This window comes from Chenopodium album, chromosome 23, assembly GCF_948465745.1.
Source record: "Chenopodium album chromosome 23, dcCheAlbu1.1, whole genome shotgun sequence".
Classification (NCBI taxonomy): Eukaryota; Viridiplantae; Streptophyta; class Magnoliopsida; order Caryophyllales; family Amaranthaceae; genus Chenopodium; species Chenopodium album.
The window spans coordinates 203,415-231,116 of NC_137856.1; the positions used below are offsets into that span (position 1 = coordinate 203,415).

The 27,702-nt window shown below is 35.2% G+C and overlaps 3 protein-coding genes across 3 annotated transcripts; 2 read left to right on the top strand and 1 right to left on the bottom strand.

Annotated features, from left to right (window-relative positions):
* Positions 1–241: 241 nt before the first annotated feature.
* LOC145608912 (vacuolar protein sorting 38-like) lies at positions 242–3,741 on the bottom strand. The gene is made up of 6 exons (XM_081664497.1): positions 3,351–3,741; positions 2,865–3,071; positions 2,435–2,615; positions 1,746–1,906; positions 1,160–1,387; positions 242–788 (listed from the first exon to the last, which is right to left on the bottom strand). Exons 1-6 carry the CDS (start codon positions 3,486–3,488, stop codon positions 669–671), a joined length of 1,035 nt encoding a protein of 344 aa, XP_081520623.1. The 5' UTR covers positions 3,489–3,741; the 3' UTR covers positions 242–668.
* Positions 3,742–5,006: 1,265 nt separating this feature from the next.
* LOC145606844 (uncharacterized) lies at positions 5,007–8,701 on the top strand. Its single transcript, XM_081662687.1, has 12 exons — positions 5,007–5,351; positions 5,435–5,570; positions 5,670–5,765; positions 5,850–5,926; positions 6,069–6,148; positions 6,360–6,420; positions 7,076–7,143; positions 7,255–7,336; positions 7,576–7,659; positions 7,743–7,820; positions 7,958–8,077; positions 8,261–8,701. Exons 1-12 carry the CDS (start codon positions 5,184–5,186, stop codon positions 8,435–8,437), a joined length of 1,227 nt encoding a protein of 408 aa, XP_081518813.1. The 5' UTR covers positions 5,007–5,183; the 3' UTR covers positions 8,438–8,701.
* A 1,596-nt stretch (positions 8,702–10,297) lies between these two features.
* On the top strand, positions 10,298–27,101 carry LOC145607848 (uncharacterized). Its single transcript, XM_081663444.1, has 9 exons — positions 10,298–10,664; positions 10,753–10,845; positions 10,935–11,039; positions 11,309–11,461; positions 21,042–21,140; positions 21,226–21,354; positions 24,351–24,530; positions 25,822–25,938; positions 26,608–27,101. Exons 1-9 carry the CDS (start codon positions 10,380–10,382, stop codon positions 26,770–26,772), a joined length of 1,326 nt encoding a protein of 441 aa, XP_081519570.1. The 5' UTR covers positions 10,298–10,379; the 3' UTR covers positions 26,773–27,101.
* The last annotated feature ends 601 nt before the right edge of the window (positions 27,102–27,702 follow it).

Here is a 27,702-nt window from a genome sequence, read left to right on the forward strand (position 1 = left end):
ACATCAAACACCACAGCTCCTTACCATGTTCGCTGCCATTACAAATCCTGTGATGTGCATATTATACATCCAATAGCCTTCTAAGAGGAGTCATGCTCAGCTTCGTGGACAGCACTCCCTCTTAAAGGATAATACCCTTGTCTGTTTCTCATTAATTAATACATCAGCCTCTCTACCTCTTGCATTGCATTGTACACCAGTGAACATTCAAAGACTACAATAACAAATTCTTTGTAGCACATAATGTAAATAAATAAAAAATAATAATAAAAAAAATTAAATTGTAAGTATACAAGTAACCATAGAATTTTGCAATTCTTAAAATTCAGTCTGCTACATCAACATTACTCTGTTAGTTGTCATCATATACTACACTATGCTTATCCTTGGGATTTTCTGTTGTATACAGAATACACAGCATCAGACCTCATAAACTAAACTACAGGATAAGGAGGGCAAAGAATGCAATTTCAGTTATGTGACACAGCCAATCCTATGCCGGCTTCACAAAGAATACACATCATTTCCATGGTAGATGATTGAGTTTTAATCAGGTGCTCAAGGGGAAAAAAGAGGAAATGCACCCATTCTGAGTAGGGAAAAAAAAAAAAAAAAGGAGAAGAAGAAAAACCATTTACAAAACTATACCTAACTTACAAAGTCTGATATCATTCACTTTCTATAAAGTCTGGTGAGAGTATGGTTTTAAACAGCTCCTTCAGATTAGCCAATACATGTCGAGGCCCTAAGCTTTTAGTCCCAACATAATTCAACAACTGCTCTATGTCCTGCAATATGCAAAACAATGGGAAGAAAAAATTTAGTTAATTGAGTAAGAATCTTTAGCTGGTGACTTGTGGATTTTCATCCAAGTCAGTCCCATATTTCATCAAGCACTACGGATGAAAAAATGAATATAAAGGAACATCAAATGACCAGCAAAAAGTGACAATTCTATCTTGCTACGGAGTGTACAATAAGCAAAATTAAACAAGAAAACTAGCAGAAACATACAATTATATAACTTCAACTCAAAAATCTACTGCAACCATAGTCCGGAAAGTGGCAGCAAACATAAATTAAAAAGGTTCACAAGTAGAATTCGCAGGCAGTAGATATGACATTTACTCCGTATTAAAAAGGTTCATAATTAGCTAACCTTGTTCAATAAAAATATAGCATACGCTGCTCTGGTGGCATCTTGCCCATCTAAAAAAAGGGGAAATTCCAAACACTTCGTATTTGCAGAGGCCAAGGCAGTTGAGGAGGATCCTGAAGACGTGGGATCAATCGAGGGTGCATAGTCTTTAATATACGAATGAGAACCACCAATGCGCAAAGGATATCGCAGAGGGACATGTAAATATGTAGCTATGAGTGAGATAACCTGCAAAGGACCAACTCAACGTATTAATATCACCCAGTCATTGTTGCTGCTTTCTTCTTCTTTCTTTTTCTAAGTGATTGGGAGGACTGTAGAAGGGGGTAAATGTTGCTCATGTGGATTTTCTTGCAAGTCAGCTGAGCTACTAAATAACTATGACTGGCTAAATAGAGTGCACGTAATAGACTTATAAATGAAAGCATCTGAAATATGAAATATCATAAACAAATCTACGTATGAGCAAAAGCAATTAGCCTGAAGGCTACACTTATCCAAATTACTAGTTTCCCTAAAATATGAACATGCTATGAATACCTATGATAATAACATTACATTACTCAAGGGAAGAGAAAGTACACACATGGGCAACATATCCAAGAGCAGTTGTCGACCTCTGAACCTGCTTCTTATCAGTGAAAAAAGTCAACTGAGTAAAAGGAAGCATATTTAGCTGTACACCTGAAATAGTCAAGATTCCTTGGTTCCTTGATTTGTTCTCATCTAGAGTTCCGCCAGGAGTCCCTGCATATCGATAAAAATTAAGCAGGGGGGAAAGATTATTTGTATGCTGTGGTGAGCCTGAGTACGGAGTAATAGAGAAGTTTCATAATGCATATTTTATCGTAACAACATGCATAATGGTATCCTACCACTATAAAGCTATAAGAATGAGAGACAAGGGTAGTCTGATTAAGGATATCGAAAAATGCAAAAGCTAGTTTCATAAAACCGGACTGAGCACTTATGTAAAGAGTTACATATAGAGATTTTAATCAGCCCCTTCTTTATGGCACCAAACCTAATTCCAGATTTAAAAGAAAAATAACAGAACTCAAACATCTTCTTTGAATTGGCTAAGCATCCATCCCAATCCCAATCCCAATTCCAACCCCAATCCCAATCCCTAACCCCACCCCCCACCCCCCCTTTTTCCCTAAATGTGCATACACACACTTCCAGTAGAAATATAAGTTTTACAGTAAACATATGATTCTGCTTCATCATTCAACTTGTCAGAATATCTACTAAAGGAACAATATAATATCTCACCTGGTCTGCTCCCACCTGGAAACGAATCAAGTTCAAGCTCCTGAGTTGCACCAACCATGGTCTTGACTGGATAAAGATATGCAACTTGGGAAACCATGTGTTGTTGTCTCACTCTAAGCATCTTTCGCAGACCATTTAGTTGAGCAAGACCCTCTTCTCCAGCAAGTAATCTACCAGATTCCTGCAGTAGTGTAGCAGAGTAAATAGCTGCACTGCCACATTCACAAGCAAGTAAAAACTGAACCAGAGTAGTTGACAAGACTACATGAAACGCAAAGGTGAAGCATAACAAATTGAAGCCCTTCCTACAAACCATTTGTAAGCTAATTACACTCCTAACGCTTTGGCAATCAAATGATGGGTAAGTTTTGGATAAGAATGAAGTTAATTAGAGATTATAGAATCAATGAGACAGAATAGGAAATAGCACCTGCAGTCTTTTGCGCGCAACTGAAAGAGATGTCCCGGAAACAAGTAGAGACTTAATTTCAGTAGCAAGGTGGTCCTCTTTAGTCTTAGCATGTTCTTCTACCACCTTAGCTTGCATCAACATGTTTCCCATAACCAGCTTTCTGTCTTCCAATCTTTCAGAAATTTCATCGAGTTGATTCCTCCGACTCAAGGATTCCGATTGTACCTGGAAAACGATGTCCAAGCCCGCTAAACCGCGGGCAATCGGATTAAAGCCCCGTAAATAGACTAATATCATTGCCCAAAATGTCCACTGCTACATTGCTAATGGCACTAGTTCACAAATAACTTGATAGTTGATAATCCATCTCCCCTTTTAAACATAATTGGCAAACTACTATCATTATCAAAGAATAATACAATTCAATTTAACTAGAGGAATCAGTCAATTGAAAAAGTATAGTTTGATTAAGGATTGGAAAAAGAGTTGGGGATCAGAAGATACCTGAATTAGGGTTTGAAGGTGACGCTGAAGAGCGAGTTTCTTGTTCTGAGCTTGTTGGAGAGCAGAAGAAAGACTGGATAACCTCGCAAGTTCTTGTTCAAAATCCTGCCATTGAATCACTTTGAGTTGGGGATCCATCAATTTCAAAATCAAAATGAAAAGGGAAAGTGTAAATTGAGAGAATTCGGGAATCAAAAATCGGGGGAAGTTGGAGAAGATGGAACAAATTCGTCATCAATTTCAATGTCAATTTCATTTCAGCATTGAAGAAGTGATGGAAGATCTTGGGCGCATTCAAGAGGAGGAGAAAGGCGAAGGGGAAACCGGGTCTACACACCAAGTACTGCACTAGTCCGTATAATTATGCCAGCGTTGCCCACCCCAGGATACAAACAATCAAATTTCCCATGTGTCTCACGAAATTAACTCGGGCTGGGTAGACTTGTAAAAGGTTCCACTTTCACTATTATAAGGCCCTTTTCCCTACTCATCAAAAAATAAATTCCCTTATAACTTACTCCGAATCAATTATCATCTCTCGGGTCAAAAGTTCAATATTTACTACGAGTAGCTATGATCTTCAACTGTGGAAATTTTTCTTCCTTATGTGAACTATTGTATTTGGATTTGTTTCTTTAACGAAATGAATTACTAGCTACTCTCCGGTTCTTTTTGTGACGGTAAAGACAATCACATAATAAATTTTAATTTATATGACCTTATATATATTTTACATTTTACAATAATAATTGGATTCGTTTTAGTTAGCTTGAGTGAGATTCACCCTTTCACAATACCAAAAGTTTCTCTAGTAACAAACCGATGTAAAACCGGTCACCCCTGCAACACAATATTGGTCCCATATTTTCTCATAAATCAATCACATCCATAAACAATATTACATTCCTTGTTCTCAAAGGACTTTTGGTATATAGTAGTATATGTCCATTTTGATTTTAAATTACTAATTTAGTCTTTACAACTTACATCTCCTTTATTAATTCAAGTCTATCGCAAGACTTTATTTGATCGACTAGTGGTCATATATGATTTAAAACAACATTATATGACATAATGATGCATCCATATAATATCGAGACTTTTCAACATGAGTCTCAACCCTCTAGATTTGGTTCAATTTTGTGTGTTATAACTTTCCGTTTAAAACAATTTTCAAGTTGACCTTAAAAGAAAGGTAGTAGTAGCATTATACATTGTTAAGATGAGGATGCATTTGATGTCCTTTTAATGTGTGATCATCTTATGTCTGCAAGGAAAACTATTTCATCGATTCTGAACCATGGCAGAATGTTAGATCTTGTTCTATTTAGTATATACTCTTATAATTACTTGTTTGAGGTTTAACTTGTGAACCACAATTAAGGAATTGGTATCAATGGCTCTTATCGTTACAAATTAAGTAGGAATGTAGAATTATTAAATGCTTATTTAGTTAATTTCTTTGTTTTATACAAAGTTTGACTGCTACGGAGTACATGATTTCACTTAATGCAATAAATTTTGTTTGAACGTTTTAAATGAGTAGTAAAATAAGAGTTTTCAAGTAATAAGAATTTGATTTGAAGTGTAATACTAATTGTACAAAATTATTATCTTTTGTTTATAAAAAAAGTAGAAAAAAAAAGGGTATGAGGAAGAAATTTGGAAAGTTGGAGTGTTAGTTGGGAAAATCGTAGAGGCAGAGGAGTAGGAGTAGTATAAAAGAAAGAAATCGAAGACAGAGAAAGTTGATTGAATCCGATCGATCAGATTGAGGATTGGGAATTGAGAATTGAGAATTGAGAATCGAGAATCGAGAATCGAGAATCGAGGATGTCAGGCGTATCGTTGCAGTGCGGAGATTGTGGAGCTCTTCTGAAATCCGTAGAAGAAGCTCAACAACATGCGGAGCTCACTTCTCACTCCAATTTCTCCGAATCTACTGAGCCTGTTCTCAATCTCGTCTGCTCTTCCTGCGCCAAACCCTGCCGCTCCAAAACTGTAATTGCCTCTCTCTTTTTTTCCATTATTCATATTCAATTTTGAAATTAGGGTTTTTTGATTTGTTGAATTTGATTTATCAGGAGAGTGATTTGCACACCAAAAGAACTGGCCACACTGAATTGACAGATAAGACTTCTGAATCCGTTAAACCTATTAATCTTGAATCACCGTCTTCTACTACTCCTACTCCTACTCCTATGGACGTTGATTCTCAAGGTACCTAAATTTATATGCTTTTCAACAATTCAATTCTTTTCCAAAACCCCTATTATACAACTATTCTTTTCCAATTCAATTCTGTTTCGTTGGTTGTAGAAATGGTTGTCCCTGAGGTTGATAAAGCCCTTCTCGAGGAACTCCAAGGAATGGGATTCTCAACTGCACGGGCTACCCGTGCACTTCACTGCTCTGGTACTTGCATTGTTATCTTTTCTTATTCAAGTTTGCCTCTTTTATTCACCAACTTCTATCATATAATGTGGCTGTTATGTTCAGGTAATTCCAGTCTTGAGGGTGCTGTCAACTGGATAGTTGAACACGAGAATGATGCTGACATTGATCAGATGCCCATGGTTCTCATACTCTTATCAATACTATTTACATTTCCTATTATTCAAACTTCATTGGGCCTTGTTCCTCCTCAAATTTTATTGCTGGAGCATGGAATTGGAATGCCTTTTTTGTAACAAAAGTTGCTTCTTCATTTGTTTCCAGGTTCCAGCTAGCAGTAAAAATGATCCTCCTAAACCTTCCCTTACCGAAGAAGAGAAGAAAATGAAGCTGCTGGAGCTAAGGTACATATGGATATCCTTTTCCTTTATGCTATTTTTCTTTTCAATTTTTTGTACTTCTATACTTGATAGTTGATACAGTTTATTTATTTATTTATATTTTTAATAGGATCAAAATTGACTATAGTTAGTTTAAAGCTGATATAGTATCCTAATTTGTTATTGTTATACCTCATAATTTTTTTTTTTTTATGTCTTCTCCGATAATATTTAGAGAGCGAGCACGCAAGAAGAAGGAAGAGGAAGAAAAAAAGGCGGAAAGAGAGAAAGAAAAGGTACAACCATTAGTTCTGTCGTGTTAAGTTGAATTGCTGTTGTGCATGTAATGTTTGTTTAAACAGAGCTTATGTACACGAAGCATTTGCACGTCTTGGCTAAACACAATCTATTTCCTATGTTATTATTATTTTTGCTATCACTTACACCTATTGAGACATAGGAAACCTTATAATTGGTATTGGTCTCAAAACGCTACCTACTCTATCAGGTTTTATACAATCTTTGTAAAACCTAAAGTTGGAGTAAGAAATGCTGAAATGTCTTATTATAGTTGACTACCACTTCGTCTTGGCACTAGGCCATATTAGATCAAGTGGAGATATATTAATCTGCTAAAAATGGTCAGAAAAGAGAACTGCAAGCTGAGTACACATTTTTTTGGTCTCTCTTGTGCTTGATAGATTCATATTTATCCATGCAACTAAAGTCTTTTGCACATTGAAAGCTATGAGTTTTGGTTCTTGTATAGTTGTATAGTTTTGCGTTTTCATGCAAAAAATTTGAAAATATCTTATGGTTAAGTTCGATAACTCCTAAAATGTAGATTGTTATTTCATCATCTCTTGAAAAACAGAGTATAAAACCTCTGGCAAAGCAAGTAGTTAATTTATTCAATGTTGTACTTCTAACAATTGTTTGAAATTTCTGTAGGAGAGGATTCGAATTGGAAAGGAACTTCTTGAGGCAAAGCGTATTGAAGAAGATAATGAGAGAAAACGGTTTGGCTTCTTTCAGTATATCTATAATCAATGTGCACTTGAATATGCTTTTTAATCTTCTTCCCTGCGGAAAGGACATGGTTCTTGTATTAATGTGTATTGCTTTGGCAGTTTGATAGCCTTCAGGAAGGCAGAGAAAGAAGAAGAGAAAAAGGCCTTGGAAAAAATTCGAAAAAAGCTGGAAGAAGACAAGGTTCTAATATCTTTTATGCCTTGTTGTATTACCTTTACGATTGCTTTAGTTAGACCTGAAGGTCCTGATTGCAAGATTTCAATTTTAAATATCTCCGCAACAAATTTTCTTTTACTGTACTTTCTGTTTACCTCTCTGAGTGCCATCTTGGAGTTTGTGGCCTGAAATTAGTGGATCTAATTAGTTGAATATTGAGGAACAGTGGTAACCTGCCATTTTTCTTTCCCTTGGTTTCACAGGCTGAAAGAAGACGCAAACTTGGGTTGCCTCCAGAAGATCCCGCTGCTGCAAAACCTTCTGAACCCGTTGTTGAGGAGAAAAAGGTGGATTTTTGTTAAGATGGGCATAGTTGTGAAGTTAATCTATAAATTGCCATTATTGTGATGTATTTATATATAAATTGCAGAGTATTTTGCCAGTTAAGCCTATTACAAAAGCAGAGCAAATGAGAGAGTGCCTTCGATCTTTAAAAAAGAATCATAAGGTGAATCATGTCTTCAATGCTTTTGCTTGTTTGCACTCTAATTCTCGAATGTACATGTTTTATGAATATCAACCGGTTGGATGGTTCACAACATAGCCTTAATACTTATAGCTGTTTGTTGACAATTGCTGAACCAGGACGAGGATGCCAGGGTAAAGAAAGCATTCCAAACTCTTTTTACCTATGCAGGCAATGTGGTGAAGAACCCAGATGAGGAGAAATTCAGGAAAATCAGACTTACTAACCAGGCTTTTCAGGTATGGGTTTGACACGCTATACTAATGGTCTAATGGCATGTTACTAAATGTCTGGTAATTTCTCATATTATTGAATGGTGAAGTTAATGGCTTTATGATGAGCTTTTACTATTGGATGTGAATGGCAAAGAACATAGTTCAATAGTCTAATATCAACCTGTTTTATGCCATGTTTTGTTGCAGGATAGAGTTGGTGGATTGAAAGGAGGCATTGAATTTCTTGAGCTGTGTGGATTTGAGAAGAGTGAAGACGGAGAATTCTTATTTATGCCCAGGGAAAAGGTTGATACTGCTGTGCTGAATTCAGCTGGTAAAGAACTGCAATCAGCCATTGAGAATCCTCACTTTGGTGTTCTCTGAAGGTTTAAACATCTGTTGAGCCACCTCATTTATCTCTTCATATGGTTTTGTATAATGGTTTGAGTGGAAAATCCCAATATATGCAATTGCAGTTAGCTTGGATTTGGGTTCCATCTTGCACACTTTTATTTCTTATGACTTGATCCCAATTGATCCTGAAATATATCCATTTTAATTTCACTTTCGCAAAATTATCTTTTAGAGAAATTTGTTTGTTAAACTACTTTTTTCAACTAGCTATGCCTCGTTGCTGGTTTAGAATAATGCGTATGAGACTGAGCTACTTTGTAGATTGCTAAGGATTCACAAGCCAAAGCTCATAAGAATTTCGTGAATTTATTGGTTGATGGTGCCGGTTAATGCTTTGTGATTTTCTGTTTGAAATGCGTGTGAAGTTGGGAACCAACTTTCACAACTTCGTTCAGCTGACATCACTGGGAGCTGAACTTGCTCAAAAATGATTCGTAATATAAACTCATTGAAATTCATGTCCACCAAAACTCAAGATCCAACATTTGATGCATTTTTTGGAGAGGAAAAATCCTCTAGTAGATCGAGCTATGTCCCTCCTTTGCTATGAACAGGAAAAGAAATACTTCCTCCGTTTTCTTTTACTTGCAACACACCTTTTAGGCACGCAGTTTTAGGAGATGATTAGTGAGGGTAAACGAGCAGTTTTATCAATATGATTTTAACACGAAGATTAGAATAGGGTTAAGTATCATTTGTAAAAATTATAATGAATAATTTATCCGTTTACATTACATAAATCCGACCTCAAAACACGTGCCACAAGGCTGTGTTGCAAGTAAAAAGAAACGGAGGAAGTACTGTAAAATGAAATTGTATGTCAGTATCGTAGTCAATAGAAGAAAACATTGTGTTGATTCTATTAGTACTGTTTCCTTGTGGCTCATTCACACACGAAAAAGATGTCCATGAAGAATTTGGACCCATGATCTCTTATATGAAACGTAAATAACATATCAACCTATACGACGTATACACTTTTATTCCCTTCGTTTTTAAAAACTTGCTTCATTTCCTCATTTGGAAAACTTTTACAATAATTAATTCATTTATCTCAATTAATGAATCCAACATAAATTATACTTCGTATTTTATTAATTTTATATTCTCTCCTTTCATTTTCTCCACTATTTTTGTTTTTTTTTTGTTACAATTTTTTATTATTCCAACAACCCTACTATCTTTATTTTATTATTTTCTCCAATTTCTCCTAAAACTCCGCACATGGAGAAATTGAGCAAGTATTTAAAAACGGAGGGAGTATTGCTGTATTTTGGAAGGGCATTACTTTTATTTCTCCATTACTGTACAACTTGTGAACTAAATTCTCATCTCCAAGTTGATTCGTTATATTTGATGGTTGTGCAAAATCTTTTTAAATTCTTCCAAATGGCCTTATATCGCTACTAGCTATTTTATGTTTTGTGTGTGGGATGAGGATGACGTATGTCAAATGTATGAAATTAAACACAAAGCAGAGTTTCCAAGTCCTAATGCTAGATTTCAAGGCCTTATATCGCTACAATAAAGGTTTAAAATGGGCTAAAAAATTCCTTCACGAGTGCATAAATATTAAGTATGATGATTTGATGTGTAGGTTATGTACACTAATACAAGTTATACGCTTATACTGGTATGTGAATACAGAGTATAACATAAGTCAAAAAGAGTAAAGGTATGCGAGTATGCGGGGTTGGAGGGTTGAGCGTAAGATCCCATTCCCCAGCACACGTGTAGTTGGTTTGCAACACTTGCCCACCACCTTTCTGAATGTCAATTTTGATTATCAACCCAAACCCAAACCCCGATTCATTATTGCTGTGGTATTATTCTAGTTTCTCTCTCCTGCACAAAGCACAAAGCACAATCACAAATCACAATTCACAACTAGTGTCTGGAATTGAGAATTGAGATGGTGAATGAAAATGAGAAAGACTCCAAGAAGCAGAAGAAGAAAGTACCTGATTGGTTGAATTCTTCACTCTGGTCTACGCCGCCGCCTCCTTCTTCTTCAATTCAAACTCAAGATCTCTCCCCTCCACCCGTCGTCCGTCCTCCGTCGCCGGTTCGACCTCCTCCGCCGCCGCCGGAGTCCAATGGCACTTCCACTTCCTCTGCTTCTCCGTCTCCGTCTCCTTCTCCTTCTCCTTCTCCTTCCCCCGAGGAGATCTCTCGCCATGCTCAGCTCTCACTCGAGGTTTCTCTCTCTCTTTTTCTTCTTCAATTCAATTCAATTCAATTCATCACCAACAACTCCTAACCTAACCTAACCTAATTTCTTGAAGCTGTCGAAGAAGGTCATCAACATCAGAGAAATCAGGAGGTTAGCATCCATGGGTCTTCCTGATGCTCCTGCTATCCGCTCTACTGTCTGGAAGGTCAACTCTCTCTTTCTATTCTTTTCATAGTCTCAAACTTAATCGGAATTCGAATCCCTAACATTATGAATTTCAATTGCAATTAGCAGCTTCTATTGGGGTATTTGCCCAGTGATCGAGCAATGTGGCCCTCTGAATTAGCCAACAAGAGGTCTCAATACAACCATTTCAAGGATGACCTCTTGATGTCTCCCGTATGTCCTCTTCTCTCTTTTCGTTTTTAATGTCTTTCTTTCCTGTCACTTTCGAACAATCTATTAATTTATGTGTTTTTATCAAACTACATGTATTAATAATGCTATTCCAGAGCTTGCCATTTTCTATAGCTTGTGCATGTCAATTCTGGTTTAAACACTATCATGTCCATGTCAATGTCAAAAACTCAATAATGTTGTTGCCCTCCCTTTTTTATTTTTCTTTTGTAAAAAGTTTGGCATTTCTGAATGTCTATGTGGCTAGTCAGTCAGAAATTTCGAGGAAGCTGGAGAAGTCATCAATTGCTGATAAAGATGAACTCAAAGGTCAAAGTCGTTGCGTACTCTCTAGATCAGAAATTGTTCAAGATGAGCATCCTCTTAGCCTTGGACAATCCAGTCTATGGAATCAGTTTTTTCAGGTAAATACCCACAATATCAACTACACATTGGCTCTTCTCAAATTCATCACTGATTTCTATTGAAAATATTACTCCGTAAGTATTATACTTTGACGCTGTTTCATGTTGCTTTTTTATTTACTTTTCATTCTCTTTTTGTATGTGTGTGTACGTGTGTCTGTGTGTTGGGGCCTTGGAGGGGCAGGGGTTTCTAATGTTTTGTTGGAAAGATACACACTACTTGGCCATGCAGCACCTTTTTTAAACGAGTCAGGAAGGCTAGTCACAAACATAACCTGTTTAATAAACTGCTGCCTAACTTGCCTGATTTGTTTAGTTAACCGGATAATGTTCATGTCAAAAATTTCTAATCCATTTGAGATCATCAATCATCATCATGTTCATCACATCTCTGGAAAATAACATAGCCATTGGTAACCTCAAACATGAAGAGGTGTATTATAGTCCAAATTGCAAACTATTGCTAATAATTATACATTTCTTGAATAAATACTATATGAGACTTAGAAAAAGAGCCTTTACTACAAAAAATGTCATACTCGTACAATTTTACATTTTTATTGACATATCCTCTTTAAAATAATCAAATAGAGGCTTCATTATGGAGAATTGAAAAAAAAAAATCATAATATAAAATTATTTTTAATGGTTTGTGAAGGAATGGGTGGGTTTGGGTTTGGTAGCTCTATGAATTAGGAATAGTCGGAACACTAATAGGACCACGGGATGCCAAGTTGATGATGGTAACTATCTGGTGCTTCTCTTGACTACCATTATAATCATGCATTTGCAAAAGCCATATAATTGAATATAGATCTATTAGTGTGCCTTTTATGGTTCAAAATATACTTTTATGACCTCAGGGACACCCCACAAATCCATTTCAATTTTGAAAAAATTCCCGAAATTAGACTGAAGTCGTGGATTAGCCTTCAAATTTGGACAATTTTTTATTTTTTCGGACCTGGAAAGGAAAGAAGCCGGGTGTTCCCATGATCTCAATGAGACCTCGGGTTTCTAAGTTTGTTATTAGAACATCTCTTGTAATTCTTTACTACCACTATAAAAATGTCTTATTAAGTATTTATGTAATTAAACAGAAATCACTCTTTTGAGACTATATATACCTACTAAAAGACCTTTTATGGTTTCAAACCAACTTAACTCATGTGGACATCGCACACATCCAAATTCAATTTTGGAAAAAAATTCTCTAAATTCTCTAAGTTGGTGATTGAAACCATTTCTTGCTACTCTTTATTACTGCTATAAACAAGTATTTAGTATAGTCATACAATTGAACAAAACTCATTCTATAGACTTTATAAACCTAGTGGTAGGCTTTTTATTGTATTATGGTCTTATGGACACCCTACACTTTGACTTCAAATTTGGAAAAAAATCCTAAATTGGTTAGAAAGCATGGATTACAGCTTTCATATTTGTACAAGTTTACGGAAGGATTGGGCCAAGGTGCTTCTTTTTGACCCCAATCAACGACCACTATTAATCTGTTATTGAATTAGTCATATAATTAGACAAAATTCATTCTTTGGACTTTATAGACCTAATAATCTGCCTGCAATGTTTCAAACCAACTTATGTGGTCTTGGAAAACACCCTACACATCTACTTTAATTTTGGAATATTTTTCTGAAATTGGTCCAAAAGCGTGAATTATAGCTTTAGATTTAAATTTTTTCAAGATTTGCGGTTTTAGAAAGGATAGTGGTCAAGGTGATTTTTTTGGACCCTTGGAGGCCTTAAGATTCCAAGTTGATGATTTGAATTACCTCTTGTAGCTTTTAACTATCACCATAAACACGTGTTTGAAATTGTTATATAATTAATCAAATGTAACTTTGAGACGTTATAGACCCATTGGTAGGTCGTTTATGCTTCCAAACCAACCTTGATGACCTAGGGGGCCACTAAACATCCACTTTAAGAAAAAATTCCCAAAAATAGTTTGAAAGCATGTATTATAACATTTGGATTTGGAAAAATTTTAGTGTTTAGGACCCAGAAAGTAAAAAGGCTAAGCTACTTCCCATGGACCTTGGTGATTGCAACCCTTTCTTACTTCTTTTTATTATCGCTGTATAACATTTTGTTATATATAATCGAACAAAACTCATTTTGGAGACATTTTTGACCCAATGGAAGGCTAGTTACGATTCACAACCAACTTTATGACATTAAGGGGCTGCCTGGAATGGGTGTAATGGGAGGGGAAAAATTACACGAGTGATAATTCTGGATTTTTTTAAAGTTTGGATCTAGGGTAATTAATCAGTAAGGTAATCTATTTCCCTAAAAAGGGGGTTAATAATTACCCACCTCCCCCCTAGCATAACAATTCCCCCCTTAAAAAGCACTCTCCTTTTCCATACTGCATCTTCTTCTCCCCTGCTATGTATTATCTCCTTCTCCTTCACCTTCATACCCCTCCGCCCAATCGAAGCTGTTGCCGCCATTATAGCGACTGATGGAAGCTGCTAGCCGCCGCCATAGCTCATCAATTTTGGCGAATTACGAACAAGTATCTGGAATCGGACGCATTGGTTGAACCGTTGAAGAGATAGTTGAACAAAAGGTTAGGGCTTTTGATCCTTTAAGTTAGGCGATGCTCGTGGTGGTCTCAAATTTATCAACTACAACTACATGGTTTCCATGAATTTGAGGTTTTTACCCTAGGATTGTTGCCAAGCCTTAGAAAATGAATTATTAACCTCTAAATCAATGCTCAAGTCAAATCTACCCCATTAGATATTACCCCCTTCAAGCCAACGAAACTCATCCAACCCATACCCCTGCCGCCGAAAAACATTAGCCTGCTCGTGCCCCCTCGAGAAGAAATACCATTTTTTTTGGAGAAGGATAAAGAGGGGTTGGGGCTTGTGAAAGGAGAAAGAAGGCGGCAGATCGAGAAAGGGGGTTGCACAATTGCAGTTGCAGCCTTGAATTGATGAGGTATAGAGAGAGAAGGGGGAAAGAATAATGGAGAAGAGTAAAAGAGTGTGTTGCGGCTGAGGAAATAAAAGACTAGAAACCCTATTTTCCAATTTACTTCAGCAAACAAGAGCAGTACTTTTAAAAAAACAAAAAAAAAGTAACGGGTATTAACGGGTACCCGAGTAACAGAAACTCCGGCCCATGATCCGGCCCGCAACTTGAGGTTTTTAGCGGTTCGGGTACCCGACCCGAAAATTCGATGAAAAATCTCTAAATACCCGTCGGGTATTTTGCGGGTCATCAGGTCGGGTCAAACGGGTCGGGTTTTTTTGAACACCCCTTCTCTTAACTACCGTAAATAACATGTTTGTGGAATTGTTCAATAATTGATCAAAATTTATCCTCGATGTAGTTTTATTGGTTGGCCTGTTATGCTTCCAAACTAATCTTGATGACCTCGTGGGACACCTTAAACAAAGTTTGGAAAAATTCTCGAAATTGGTCTAAGAGCGTGAATAGCCTTCTGATTTGGACAATTTTTTTCTTTTTCGATCTCGGAAAGTAAAGAATTTAAGTGCTTCACATGGACCTAACGAAGTCTTGGTATTCCATGTTGGTGATTGCAACCATTTCTCTATATTCTAACGGTATAAGCATGTCTTGAAAGTCATATTATTGAATGTATCTCATTCTAGAGACTTTATAGACATATTAGTAGGCTAGTTATAGTTCAAAATAATTTTTTTATAACTTCAATAGACACCTCACACATCAACTTCAATTTCTGAAAAATCCCTGATATTGGTCTGAAAGCGTGAATTATTTTGGATAATTTTTTACTTTTACTGGACTTAGAAAGTAAAGAAGCTTAGCTGCTTCCCGTGGACCTCATTAGGCAGTAGAATTCCATTTTGGTGATTGGAACCATTTTGTGCAATTCTTTCTCACTACTATAAACATGGTTTTGAAATGTTCATATTGAACAAAACTCATTCTATATACCTTATAGACCTCTGAATAGGTTAGTTATGGTTCTAAATTAACTTTATGATTTTGGGAGAGACCCCACAAAATCCCTAAAATTAGTTTGAAAGTGTGGATTATAGCCTTCATTTTTGGGACAATTTTCTCATTTTCCGGACTCGGAAAGTAAAGAAGCTAAGTTGTTTTTTATGGACTCCATAAAGTCTTGGTATTCCATGTTGGTGATTGGAACCATACTTTATTATCCCTATAAACAAGTTTTTGTAATATTTTTATAATTGAACAAAAGTCATTCTATAGACTTTATAGACCTATTAATTTGCTAATTTTGGTTCAAAATCAACTTTTATGACCTTCTACCTTCATTTTAGAAGTTCCCGCAATTGGATGAAAAGCTTCGATTGCACGCTTTATATTTGGACAATTTTGACCTTTTTGGGCTTAGATAGGAAAGTGGCCGCGGTTTTTCTCCTAGACCCTATGAGACCTAGGATTTTAATTTAGTGATTGGAAATATCTCTTTCATCTAACTTCCACTATAAACATAAAACATTATTTCTAAAATATCATATAATTGAATTAATTTTTTTCTATAGACGTTATGTTTCTAAACCAACTTTGATGGCCTTAGGGGACACCCCAAACATCCACTTTAATATTGGGAAAATTTCCCGAAATTGGTCCGAGAGCATGGATTATAAGCCTTCGAATTTTGACAATTTGTGACTTTTTCGAATTTAGTAAGGAAAGTGGCCAGTTGCGTCCTATAAACCCCATGAAATATGAATATACTACCTTCGTTTCATATTATTTGCAACTTTGGATTATTTTATATCTCATAAATAATACCCAAAGTTGCAAATAATATGAAACAGAGGTAGTAACTGAATAAAACTATTTCTAGTAACTTAATAGAACTATTAGTAAGATATATGATTTATAATAAACTTTTATGTCTTTGGTAGATCCTACACATCAACTTGAATTTTGGAAACATTTCCCGAAACTGGTTCAAAACATTATTGTAGTCTTCAGATATAGATTGTCTTTGATATTTTCCGACCTTAAAAGTGAAAAGGAAGAAGCCAAACTACTTCATCTCAAAGATAGTTGTTGATTGGGATTGGATACATGTTTCTAAAATGGTCATATAATCGAATAAATTCATTTTCTAGACTTTTTAAACCTATTGGTAGGCCTTTCATGGTCGCAAAATAATTTTTATGATTAAAGGGGATAACCAACACATTGACTTTGATTTTAAAAAAAATCCTGAAATTGGTTAGAAAACGTCTTATAGTTGAACAAAATTTATTCTCGAGACGTTATAGACCTATTGGTAGGCCATTTATGCTTCTAAATCAACCTTGATGACCTAAGGGACACCTCAAACATCCACTTCAGTTTAGGAATTATTTTTTTCGAAATTTGTTCGACAGTGTAATTTATAACCTTCTAATTATTGACTTTTACAAACTTGTAAAGGTAAGTTATTGAGGTGACTCAAAGCTTTGGGATTCCAATTGGTGATTGGAACTATTCCTTCGCTCTTCATTTTCGCTATAAACATGTTTTGATTGGAACTATGGCAAGCTAGTTATGGCTCGATATATAACTTTGGGAGAGACAACAAAGACCTACTTTAATTTAAGAAAATTCCCAAAAATTGTGTGAAAGCGCATACATCTTCGGAGTTGACAATTTTAAACTTTTCCTCACCAGGAAAGTAAAGAAGCTAAGTTGATTCCCGTGGACTTGTTTGGTGATTGGACCCATTTCTTATTTATTTATTTATTTATTTATTTTTTTTTAATTTTCCTCTATAATCATGTTTTTGGAATAGCTATATAATTGTACACAACTCATTCTATGGACTTTATAGATTCATTAGGTTAGTTATGGTTTAATTTTTTTTTTTTTATGACCTTAAGGCACCCCATCCATCAAATTCAATTTTGGAAAGGTTTTGAGTAGTTATGAGAAAGAGCTTGGGGCTTTTGGGTGTCTAGTGGTTTACGAAAGTGGCGCAGGTATCACGGTAAGGTCAATTAGATGAAATTAGTCTAGAGTTGCACCTATTTTCATGATATTCTAGGATATATTATGATTTAATAAGGAAATTTAATAATGACTAAACTATTTTTTAAATCACTTATTAAAATGTCATAAATGAATTTATTCTTAAGGACTCTTTAATATGAATATTATGATATGAAGTAATATTGTAAATTTTTAAGATAATAGTTATTGAAATTTATAAATTTTTTTTATAGTATATAATTTTATTTGTACATATGGAATATTAGTATTTTTATCGAATATAAAACTCTAAACCAACCATTTTGTGTTAATAATCTATCCAAATTTTATTGAAAATGAAACTCTAAACTAACTATTTTATCTTAAATAATTTATCTAAATTTATCCAACATTTTTATCCTACGTGTTTTACGAATAATTAATTGTTGTTTATGTGGTGCGACATGACTTAAAGTTGAAATGCCAGCGTCGTTTTTTCTTGTGGCCTGACTAAAAGTTTACCTTTATATATTAGTTATATGATATGCTATAGTTTTTAACCAATTACACATCAACTTCAATTTTTGACAAGTTTTTCAAAATTGGTAGAAGGAGTTTATTATGAGCTTCATATTTTGATATTTTTCATCTCTTGTGGGATTTGAAAGGAAAGTGTACGAGGTGATCTATGTGGACCTCGTCAAGGTAACCATCTCTTGCAATTCTTAACTGCCACTATTAGCTTTTTTCGAAATTGTCATATAACTCTACAAATTTCATTCTTTAAGACATTATAGGCTTTTTATGTAATTATGCTTTAAACAAACCTTGATGACCTTTGGGGAAAGCATCCACTTTTATCAATCAATCAAAGCCATAATTCCATAAGTGGGGATGGCTACATGAATCAAAAGTGATTATTCCATACTCCTCTATCCCTTACGTTCAAATTCCTCATTTAATTCAACTTTGGTAAAAATTCCTAAAATTGGTTCAAAAGCGTGGATTAAGCCTTTAAATTTGCACTATTTTTAATTTTATGTACTAGGAAAGAAAAGTGTGATTCGATGTGGTGATTGGAACCATTTCTTGTGGCTCTATATTTTCGCTACAAACATGCTTTTGAAATACTCAAAACATTGAACAAAACTTATTTTACATACCTTTTAGGCCTATTGGTCGCCTTGTATAGTTGAAATTTGTACATTTTTTCATCTATTTTTAGCTTGGAAAGTTGGGATTGGAAAGTGGCCGAGGTGATTCTTGTGGACCTTAGGATACCCGGGTATTCGAAGTTGGTTATCAAAATCATCTCATGCCATTTGTTAGAATTTATATACCTATTGGTAGGATTGCTTTGGTTCCACTCCAACTTTTATCATATTAGGGGACTCCTTATGCTTTAACTATAAATTTGGATTTTTTTTTTCTTGAATTTGGTCCAAAAGCGTGTGGATTATAGCCTTCAAATTTGGACAATTTTCAAAGGTTGCACGTTAAACAAAAATGAGGTGATTTCCATGGACCCCACAAGGCCTTGTATTCCAATTTGGTGATTGGAACCATTTCTTACGGCTCTTAACCTCTACTATAATCATGTCTTCGAAATATTAGTAAAATCGAAGAACTCCTTCATGAAACTTTATAGACATATTGATATGCATATTATGGTTTCAAATCAACTTATATGTTAGAAACCGGTTTGAAGCATGGTATAATAATGCAGTTGTTACGTCAATGCATCGTGAACCGGCGGTTTGTAACGTATATTGTACTTATCAATTTGATATTTCCTGTTTTAGCACACCGTTTTTTGAAAAGGTCGAGATTTGACGGATTCGACTGATACAAAATGAATCTATCCTGCATCGATGTTCACCGAAGAATTACTCACTTTTAGACAAAATGAAATGGAAAAAAGAAAAGAAATGGAGAAAATTCCATTGAAACGGATGAGTTAAAGGAACTAAGAGAAAGTAAATAGTGGGATAGCTATAAAGAGGTAGTCACGTGTAAGTTGAAGTAATGGGTTTGGTGGGCTTTATTAATTAATTAATTAATTATTTAATTAATTTTATTGTGTTGTAATTAGTTGGTGCATTGGTACAAAGAGTGGAAGAGTGGGACCATGGAAGGGTTAAACGAGGGAGAGGGAGACCGAAAATGACTTGTTTGGTAGGAGTTAGGAAGGATATGAAATATATGGATTTGCATGAGGATGAGGCATTGGATCGTAAGGGATGGAGGAGGAAGATTTTTGTCGATGACAACACGGAATAATCACTTTTGCTTCATGTAGCCGACCCTATTTATAGGATTAAGGCTTTGATTGATTGTAGTAATTAGTTGGTGGGACAATAGTTGGCCAATGGTCACATGCTGTGACAGGTGGCCTTTTATGTTTGTTATTTGTTTTTTAAATTGTTGTTAATGGGTAATAAAGATAAAACAAGCTTTGTAGTAATACAAACATATGGTTTTTTTTGTTTAAGGGTAATAAAGTATACTAATTCAATTTAAAACCCACATAAAAATTAATTAAAAATCCTAAATTACAACATTTAGATTAATTAATTTAAAATAAAATTCTACTGTGACCTGGTCCGTGATCAACATATCATTACCATTAATGTGAGACCGCAATCGTTCCCGCGATTGTGATCGAAACCGCATTTTTATACTATGGTCTGAAGTGTAAAATTTGGACATTTTTGGATTTATGTAAGCGGATAGAAAAGGGGACAAGGTGCTTTTCCCATGGACACTATGTTAGGGATTCCAAGTTGGTGTTTGGAACCAACTATTGCAGCTTTTGACTACCATTGTAAACTCGCTTTTGAAATAACCATATAATTGAGCAAAACTCATTTTCGAGATTTTAGGCCTGCTATGGTTTCAAACCAACTTTTAAGATCTTCAGGGAACACTCTACATGTTCATAAAAACTCGGTCGAAAACGTGGATTATAGCTTTTACATTTTGACAATCTTCGCTCATGAAACCTACGAGAACCTAGGAGGCCATTTTGTTGTTGTGGGGGGTGGAGGGGGGGGGGGGGGTGGTAGCGGTTACCTATGTTTTGTTGGAAAAGCAAATTAATTTATGTTTATTGTTCAATTATATTCATATGTTACCCTTATAATTTTGTTCTTTTTATTTTTGAAAGACCATATGCTCTTGTTATGGACCAAGATAGTTGACGTGCTTGCATATATTTCAGTAGATGTTCTTTTATCTTTGGTATCTTAATATTAGGTTTGCTAATTATATTGGTTGCTGTTATGATTAATGAAACAATATTAGATGTTTTGTTATGTAAATGTTTACCTGGAACACAAGTCTGAGACTTTGGAAAGAGGCTGGTGTTACTCTATTACGTCTGACTGTTGTCAAAATTAAAAGGGAGAATCTGATGTTGCTCTGAGTGGAGAGATGAATTGAGACTTTGACTGTGCTTCTTGTTTCTTGCATAAGTATCATTTTTGTAGGAAGGGTTTGGGGGGGGGGGGGGGGGGGGGGGGAGGGGGGATGGTGTTTCTCAGTTCTTTCTTCTTAAAATCAATTTTCTTTTTGATGATTCTTTAACAATATAAGATTTCTGAATGCTGTAATGCATGCTTAGGACACAGAGATCATCGAGCAGATTGATCGGGATGTGAAAAGAACTCACCCAGATATGCAATTTTTCTCTGGGGATACGATTTCTGCAAAATTAAATCAGGTTTAGTAGTTTAGCTATCTTTGTCTTCTATTTGTGGTATTGTTATCTTTTCTCTACTAAATTTATGACATTCTTACTACTGTAGGAGGCTCTGAGGAACATTTTGATTGTGTTCGCTAAGCTAAACCCCGGTATAAGATACGTACAAGGAATGAATGAGTTATTGGCACCTCTCTTCTATGTTTTTAGGAATGATCCAGATGAGGAAAACTCTGTAAGTTAATAAAATGTGTGGACAAATATGTATTAGTGTATATATGCTATATATTTCTCCCGTTTTTTTTAGTTGACACCGTTTGACTTTTACACTATTCACACAACACGCTGACTCGCTTTTGTGGTTTATGGATACGATAAAACATATTCTTGTGGGATCTTGTTTGAATCGTTTCTATGTATATTTTATTAATATCCACTTTTTCTAATTTTATAATGTTGATAATTAGAGATATTAATCGTCCAAAACATGCGTTGGCAAGCGTGATAATAGAAAGGTGTCAACTAAAAAAAAAACAGGAAGTATGATTTAGTGTCCTGCCCCCCGCGTTTGTGAGAGATGAGACCTATGATGCCTGAACACGGAGATCTCATCTACCTTTAATTTATACTTTTACTTCATTTTATTATAGACCAATAAGTCATGTATATTAGTTATGTCACTCACATGTTGATCTTTTATCCTTAAGCCTGATATAGTCCAAGTAAAAGGAAACCTGGTAATATGGTGATATTCTTACAATCTTTAGTTATATGATTGCTCTACACTTGAAATGTTTCTTCTTGACTTCCTGTCGTCCTAGTTTCTGTAAGTTAAATTGTTTCCGAGGCACACTTAGCTACTAGGAAAAGGCCTCTTTGCTTCACATACCTTGGGGTGTCTCCATCAAGGCATGTGATGAGTAGTGCCATTTTCTTGTTTACCTACATTCTTTGATGCTTGTACTTTGGAAACTTCTCTAGTTATTAGGAAATTTAAAATAATCTCATCAGTCATAGCGGTGACTAGCCCAATAGATTGGCTCTCTTAATCTTGGAACCTTTCAATAGTGCCATTTTCTTGGTTACCTACATTCTTTGATGCTTGTACTTCGGAAACTTGTATAAATATTGGGAAATTTAAAATGATCTCATTAGTCATTCTATGTGACATCTTTAGGGCAAAAGGCTACACAAACCATAAATGAATAGCAGTGACTAGCCAATATATTGACTCTCTTTGTCTTGGAATCTTTCTTCTTCTCCCTGATTTGCTCTCTCCTCCTTTGCATTGCTGATTTATTGCTTCAATTACATCATCTTCTTCTTCTAGGTATCTTTTTTTTTTTTTTTTTTTTTTCCTTTGCCCTATGGATTATTCAGTTCTAAAGATCTCTGCTCTAGATTTTTCTCTCTATTAATTTTCTTTCTTCACTTTCCTTTTTCAGTGTGTAGCACTGTTGTTTCTCGATACCCCTAAACTTTTGTTGGTGGCTGGACTGCACCCTCAAAGTAGAAGATATTGTGCATTTGTAATAAGTTGGACTGTGCCACTTTTACGCTATCTTATTTAGAAAATTAGAAATATTTCCTTGAGAACTAATTGAGTAATATCAAGTATATAATCACTTGGCACTTTCTCATGTAGTCATGTCATTGCAACATTAAATTTCCACATGTCCTAATTCACCCTAATAATTTGAATTAAAAGTGGCATTACGATGGAGAATTTCTTAACCGTACCATCTTAAATCTCTTTGCTCCTCTTGCCTCTCCCTGCCTTAAGAATGACTTTCTCTATATTATTTCTTTTTCTTCCTTTTATCCTTTGCCCATAATTTTTTAAAAGAGAGCATAATCTGATTTTCATGAAGTATTTCTGCTTCAATGTCTTACCTGTGTTACAACTTAGCAGACTTGACGAAATATTATTATAAAATTCAAGATTGGTCAAGTCAAATTCAATCAGGTGTGTTAAGAATATTTTGGTAACCAGGGTGTAAGTGCAACTTTGCAGTAGTTGATTGAATTTTGGGTATTGAATAATGTGATGTATCAAAGTGTTCGAGGCGAAGACATGGATACTGTAATTAGAGGTCTCTAGTTCAAATCTTGGGGAGGCCATATAATCTAGGGAAAGTCATATAGATAATCAATCAATCAATCAAAGCCTTAATCCCAAAAGTGGGGTCGGCTAAAAGGAAAGTCATGTGGATACTAATGTATATTAACATGTAGAGATCTTTTAGAAAAACTTGTATGTTGAAGCATGCTCAAAAGATTTCTTAGATCCACCATTGAGGATATTGACAAAATTGAGATCTCTATTGCACGGGGACGCCTTATGGCCGGTGTCCCCCATCCCTGGGGCGTTACGGGTACGGATACACTCTCAAGGACGGCTTGGGTACGTCCCCAGGATGAGTTAACTTTTTGGGGACGGGTTGATTTTTTGGGGACGTTTCTGGGGACGCGCATGAGGCTCAATGCCATCCCCAAGGGTAATTTTTGGCTTTTTAAAATAAAAAGTTTTTTAGAGTTTGTCGTCCCATTTCCCCCAATTTTATAGTTTCACACTTCAAAACTCACAAATTAGGGTTTATAACTTTCTCATTATCTCTCTCTCGGCGGTGGAGTTTGGGCGGCGGCGGCGAGGCTAATCGGCGGTTGGTGCTTCTCTTCTTCTCTTTCTCTCTTTCTGACTTTCTTCTTCTCCTCTCTTCTAGCCTTAATATATTCTCGGTGTTGTAGTGTTGTTTACACTTTTATATTTTGTTTTAATGTTTCTGCTTTCATGATTTTTTTTGATTTTTTTTTTTTTTGAATGTTTCTGATTTCATGATTTGTTCTTATTTTAAATGTTGTGTTAAACATTGGCCAAAATTGTTTGTATTATCATTTTATTTTTTTGCATTAAATTTTTTACTATGATCCAATTTTTTTATATTTAAATTTACATTTTAAAAAACCGCAGTCCCCAAAGCCGTCCCTGTACTCTGGAATTTTTAGATTTGCCATTTTCCGTCCCTGTACCCGTACATGCCCTCGTATCCGTATTGGTGCATCATAGATTGAGATAGTATACTAGAATTTCTGTGTAAAAATGTTGCATTGTTTACTTTTGATGATATGGTAAAACTTTTAGTCGTTTGTTTTTTGTCTGCAAAATTTTTATATAGATGTTCCTCATAAGTTATTGTGTTTCTGATCATGTGAATGATTTCCCTTCTGCAGGCTGCTGCTGAAGCAGATACATTCTTTTGTTTTGTTGAGTTGCTTAGTGGATTCAGGGATAATTTCTGTCAGCAACTTGATAATAGTGTTGTTGGAATCCGTTCTACGATCACAAAATTGTCAATGCTTTTAAAAGAACACGATGAAGAACTTTGGCGTCACTTGGAGGTCACTTGTAAGGTAATGTATATCGTTTTTGCTGTACTTTCTGCTCCAATCTTCCTATAGCTCTTAATTCTCAGTGCTATCTGGCCACCTTCAGTTGTATCTATTTTGTCAGTTATTATCTTCTGGTATAAGCCTATAGCAGTTCTTTATTAGTCTTCTTCTTTAATGAATCATATGCAAATAAATACCTAGGTTGCAGATGTAAAAAAATGCATTGAGTAAATAAATTTTGGGATAATTATGATGCATCATATATGCTCATGACTTACACGGACTCTGTTTGAGGTGGAAAGCCATAGTGAACTTTAATGCTGGGTGGTGGTGGTGTTGCAGTTGATTTTAATTACAGTTATTGTTAGCAAAGACAGCACAAAGAAGGTAGATATGTGGAATGACACTAGTGGCACATCTGCAGTAAGAATGAGAACGGGATTGAAGGTTTCTTTGTCACTGCTGTATGCGTATTCTGGGAGCAAATTGGAGTTGGATGTGAGGTTTGAGTGGAAAAAAGTCTCTCATTCCCAAGATTTTGTACCTGGTGAATGACTACCTGTATACTCTATTGCTGGCCATTACTTAAATGCCACATAACAGCCTGATTAACTATTAAAGGAATAAGTGACTGACAATAGCCTCTGACAGATTGGCAAATACATTGTTATAAATATGAAAGATTTATTCATTGTAAAGTAGGAGTGTGTACAAATGAGAGTCTGGAAAACTAACTGAAACCTCGACAGTACCTATTGCCAGTATCACATAAATAAAAAAAGTTATAGCTGTTCTTTTTTTTTTTTTTTTTTTTTAGTATTTTTATTATTATTTTTATTATTTTTAATAACTGATGTATGCTTGTTTAAAGCTTTTCTTCAAAATTTTAAGAAAAGAGTTCGACAAACAAAAAAGCTGGCCAAAGACTAAGGAGCGATCCAGTTTTGTATAACCACTTACCAAATCAATGGATTCTGGTTTTATTGCACTTTCTTCAGTCTCTCATTCAAATTTTTTGCATATCACTTCCATGACTCAAATTTATATGATGGCCTCTTAATAATGCAAACTTGTAAACACTTTATACTTGTTTGCTGCAATCTTGTATATTTGTGTAATGCTCAAATGACATTATAGAATACTATCAACCTTGTGCCTCTCAAGAGGTGGCCCTTGCTGTTTCAGCTGATGAACTACACAGAGCATACACCAGATTTGATAGGAAAGCTAATGATGTGGCGTGGACATAAATGTTTGTTGTACACCTAAGGCCTTGTTACTGAATGCTTAACTTCCTACTCTTTGGTGACAGGTTAATCCCCAATTTTATGCATTCAGATGGATAACTCTTCTTTTGACTCAAGAATTCAGCTTCACAGACAGCCTTCATATTTGGGACATTCTATTAAGTGATCCTGAGGGGCCACAGGTGTGTTTAAGCTATCAAAGCATCTTAATTATTTTTAAATTTTTAATTATTTAATTTTTAATTTTTTGGTTCTGGAGTAAGTATGGGGATTGGGCTATGTTACTTGTTGACAAAAAAATATAGGCGGCACATGTTATGCTCTTAATTTTATATTTAGTGATGCAATGAACTCAACTTCTACAGCTATGTTGTCCTTATTGCAAATTATACTAGCTACATATCAAGTATCATGTCCTGCAGCAGAATTTTTATAAACTGCATTAACTTTTGGGCGAAGAAGCCCATCAGTTAGCCAAAGTGTTATAGTTTTGTCCGAGTGCAAGGAGCCAAAATTTTGTTGGAATTTTATTAGAGCTTGGAGGTTATGTGGTTTGACTGTAAAGGCTAAACTTCATAGTTACTGTTCTATTATGCCTCTACTGCATACTTGTGGAATTTATGGAAGAATTTGTTAGCATAAAAATTATATTGTTTGTCTATAATGTTTAATACTTCGAATTAAAAACGTGGTATTGAGGATATTCCCTGAGAAGATTAGTGTATGTAATAGTCATTTCCCTTCCTTCTCTTCTATCACCAGCACCCTGAACATTAAGGAAATCTGCACAAAAATTCTTGCTAATATTGGCTGCTTCGCTTCACAACTGATTGTTGCTTATGTCGTGGCAGGAAACATTGCTAAGAGTCTGTTGTGCTATGCTAATTCTTATCCGGAGACGGTTGCTTGCTGGTGATTTTACTTCCAATCTCAAGCTTTTGCAAAACTACCCCTCAACAAATATTAGTCATCTACTATATGTTGCAAACAAGTTAAGGGCCCATCCAACTAGCTAGGTTCTTTTGTATGACACTTCAGTTCCCTATGATTCTTTCTGTGTTTTTTTTATTACTTCTGCACATTGTAGAGTACCGTTTTTGTATGTTTAGTTTATCTTTTGTTATATGTAAATGTCTGTTAAAAGCATTGGTTGAACGCTGCCATGTTTGTTTGCAATAACTATTTCACTGTATCCCCCTTCCCCACCAAACCGAAAAACACAATCCTGCTGTATGTGGTTTGTTACCTTAATTGTGGTGATGTTGACAATGTCTGTCAAATTAAGGGGTTACATATTAGTATGTTACATTCTTTTTACTTTAACTAATTTATATTACTCTTGCTACCTTTGAACCATGTACTAATGAAGGTTGAGTAGCTTTGTTAGGAAATATTATGCAAAAGTACCTATTGTATTTCTTAAATATATTATTGAAGGCTATTATCCACGCATTTTTAGGAATTTTTTTATGTGATGGGGCCCGGTGGCGAAAAGTCTTGAGACCCTAGGGGATACGTCTTAGAGACATATAATGACGTTTGGAATCATATATTACCATTATATGTTGTCAAAAATGTCAGTGGTAGACTTAAGATCACGAAGTCGATTGAAGTTTTGAAAGGGTAATTTGACCATTGTAAGGCAAATTTGATGGTTTCACCCACCAAATTGGACTCCAGGAAGGTATTAGAGACAACGGTAAACATCTCGGCAATTTTTATTTTCGGGCAAAAAATGGTAAAAAAAATTCAAAAATTGAAGTTTAACGCTTTTTAAGGAATTTTTTATGTTACACAGGCCGTGGCTAAAAGTCTTGACACCTTAGGGGATACATCTTATAGACATATAATTACGTTTGGAATCATATATTACCATTATATGTTGTCAGAAATGTCCGTGGTTGACTTGAGTTCACGAAATCAATACAAGTTTCGAATGCATAAAT

Coding starts and splice junctions, on each gene's coding strand:
- LOC145608912 (XM_081664497.1), bottom strand. CDS start 3,488: ATGGATCCCCAACTCAAAGTGATTCAATGGCAGGATTTTGAACAAGAA. Junction 1,388..1,745: donor CTCTTGGATATGTTGCCCAT/GTGTGTACTTTC, acceptor GGTCCTTTGCAG/GTTATCTCACTCATAGCTAC. Junction 789..1,159: donor CTATATTTTTATTGAACAAG/GTTAGCTAATTA, acceptor TGCATATTGCAG/GACATAGAGCAGTTGTTGAA.
- LOC145606844 (XM_081662687.1), top strand. CDS start 5,184: ATGTCAGGCGTATCGTTGCAGTGCGGAGATTGTGGAGCTCTTCTGAAA. Junction 7,144..7,254: donor GAAGATAATGAGAGAAAACG/GTTTGGCTTCTT, acceptor TTGCTTTGGCAG/TTTGATAGCCTTCAGGAAGG. Junction 7,821..7,957: donor CTTTAAAAAAGAATCATAAG/GTGAATCATGTC, acceptor TTGCTGAACCAG/GACGAGGATGCCAGGGTAAA.
- LOC145607848 (XM_081663444.1), top strand. CDS start 10,380: ATGGTGAATGAAAATGAGAAAGACTCCAAGAAGCAGAAGAAGAAAGTA. Junction 11,040..11,308: donor ATGACCTCTTGATGTCTCCC/GTATGTCCTCTT, acceptor GTGGCTAGTCAG/TCAGAAATTTCGAGGAAGCT. Junction 21,141..21,225: donor TTTCTGCAAAATTAAATCAG/GTTTAGTAGTTT, acceptor TTACTACTGTAG/GAGGCTCTGAGGAACATTTT.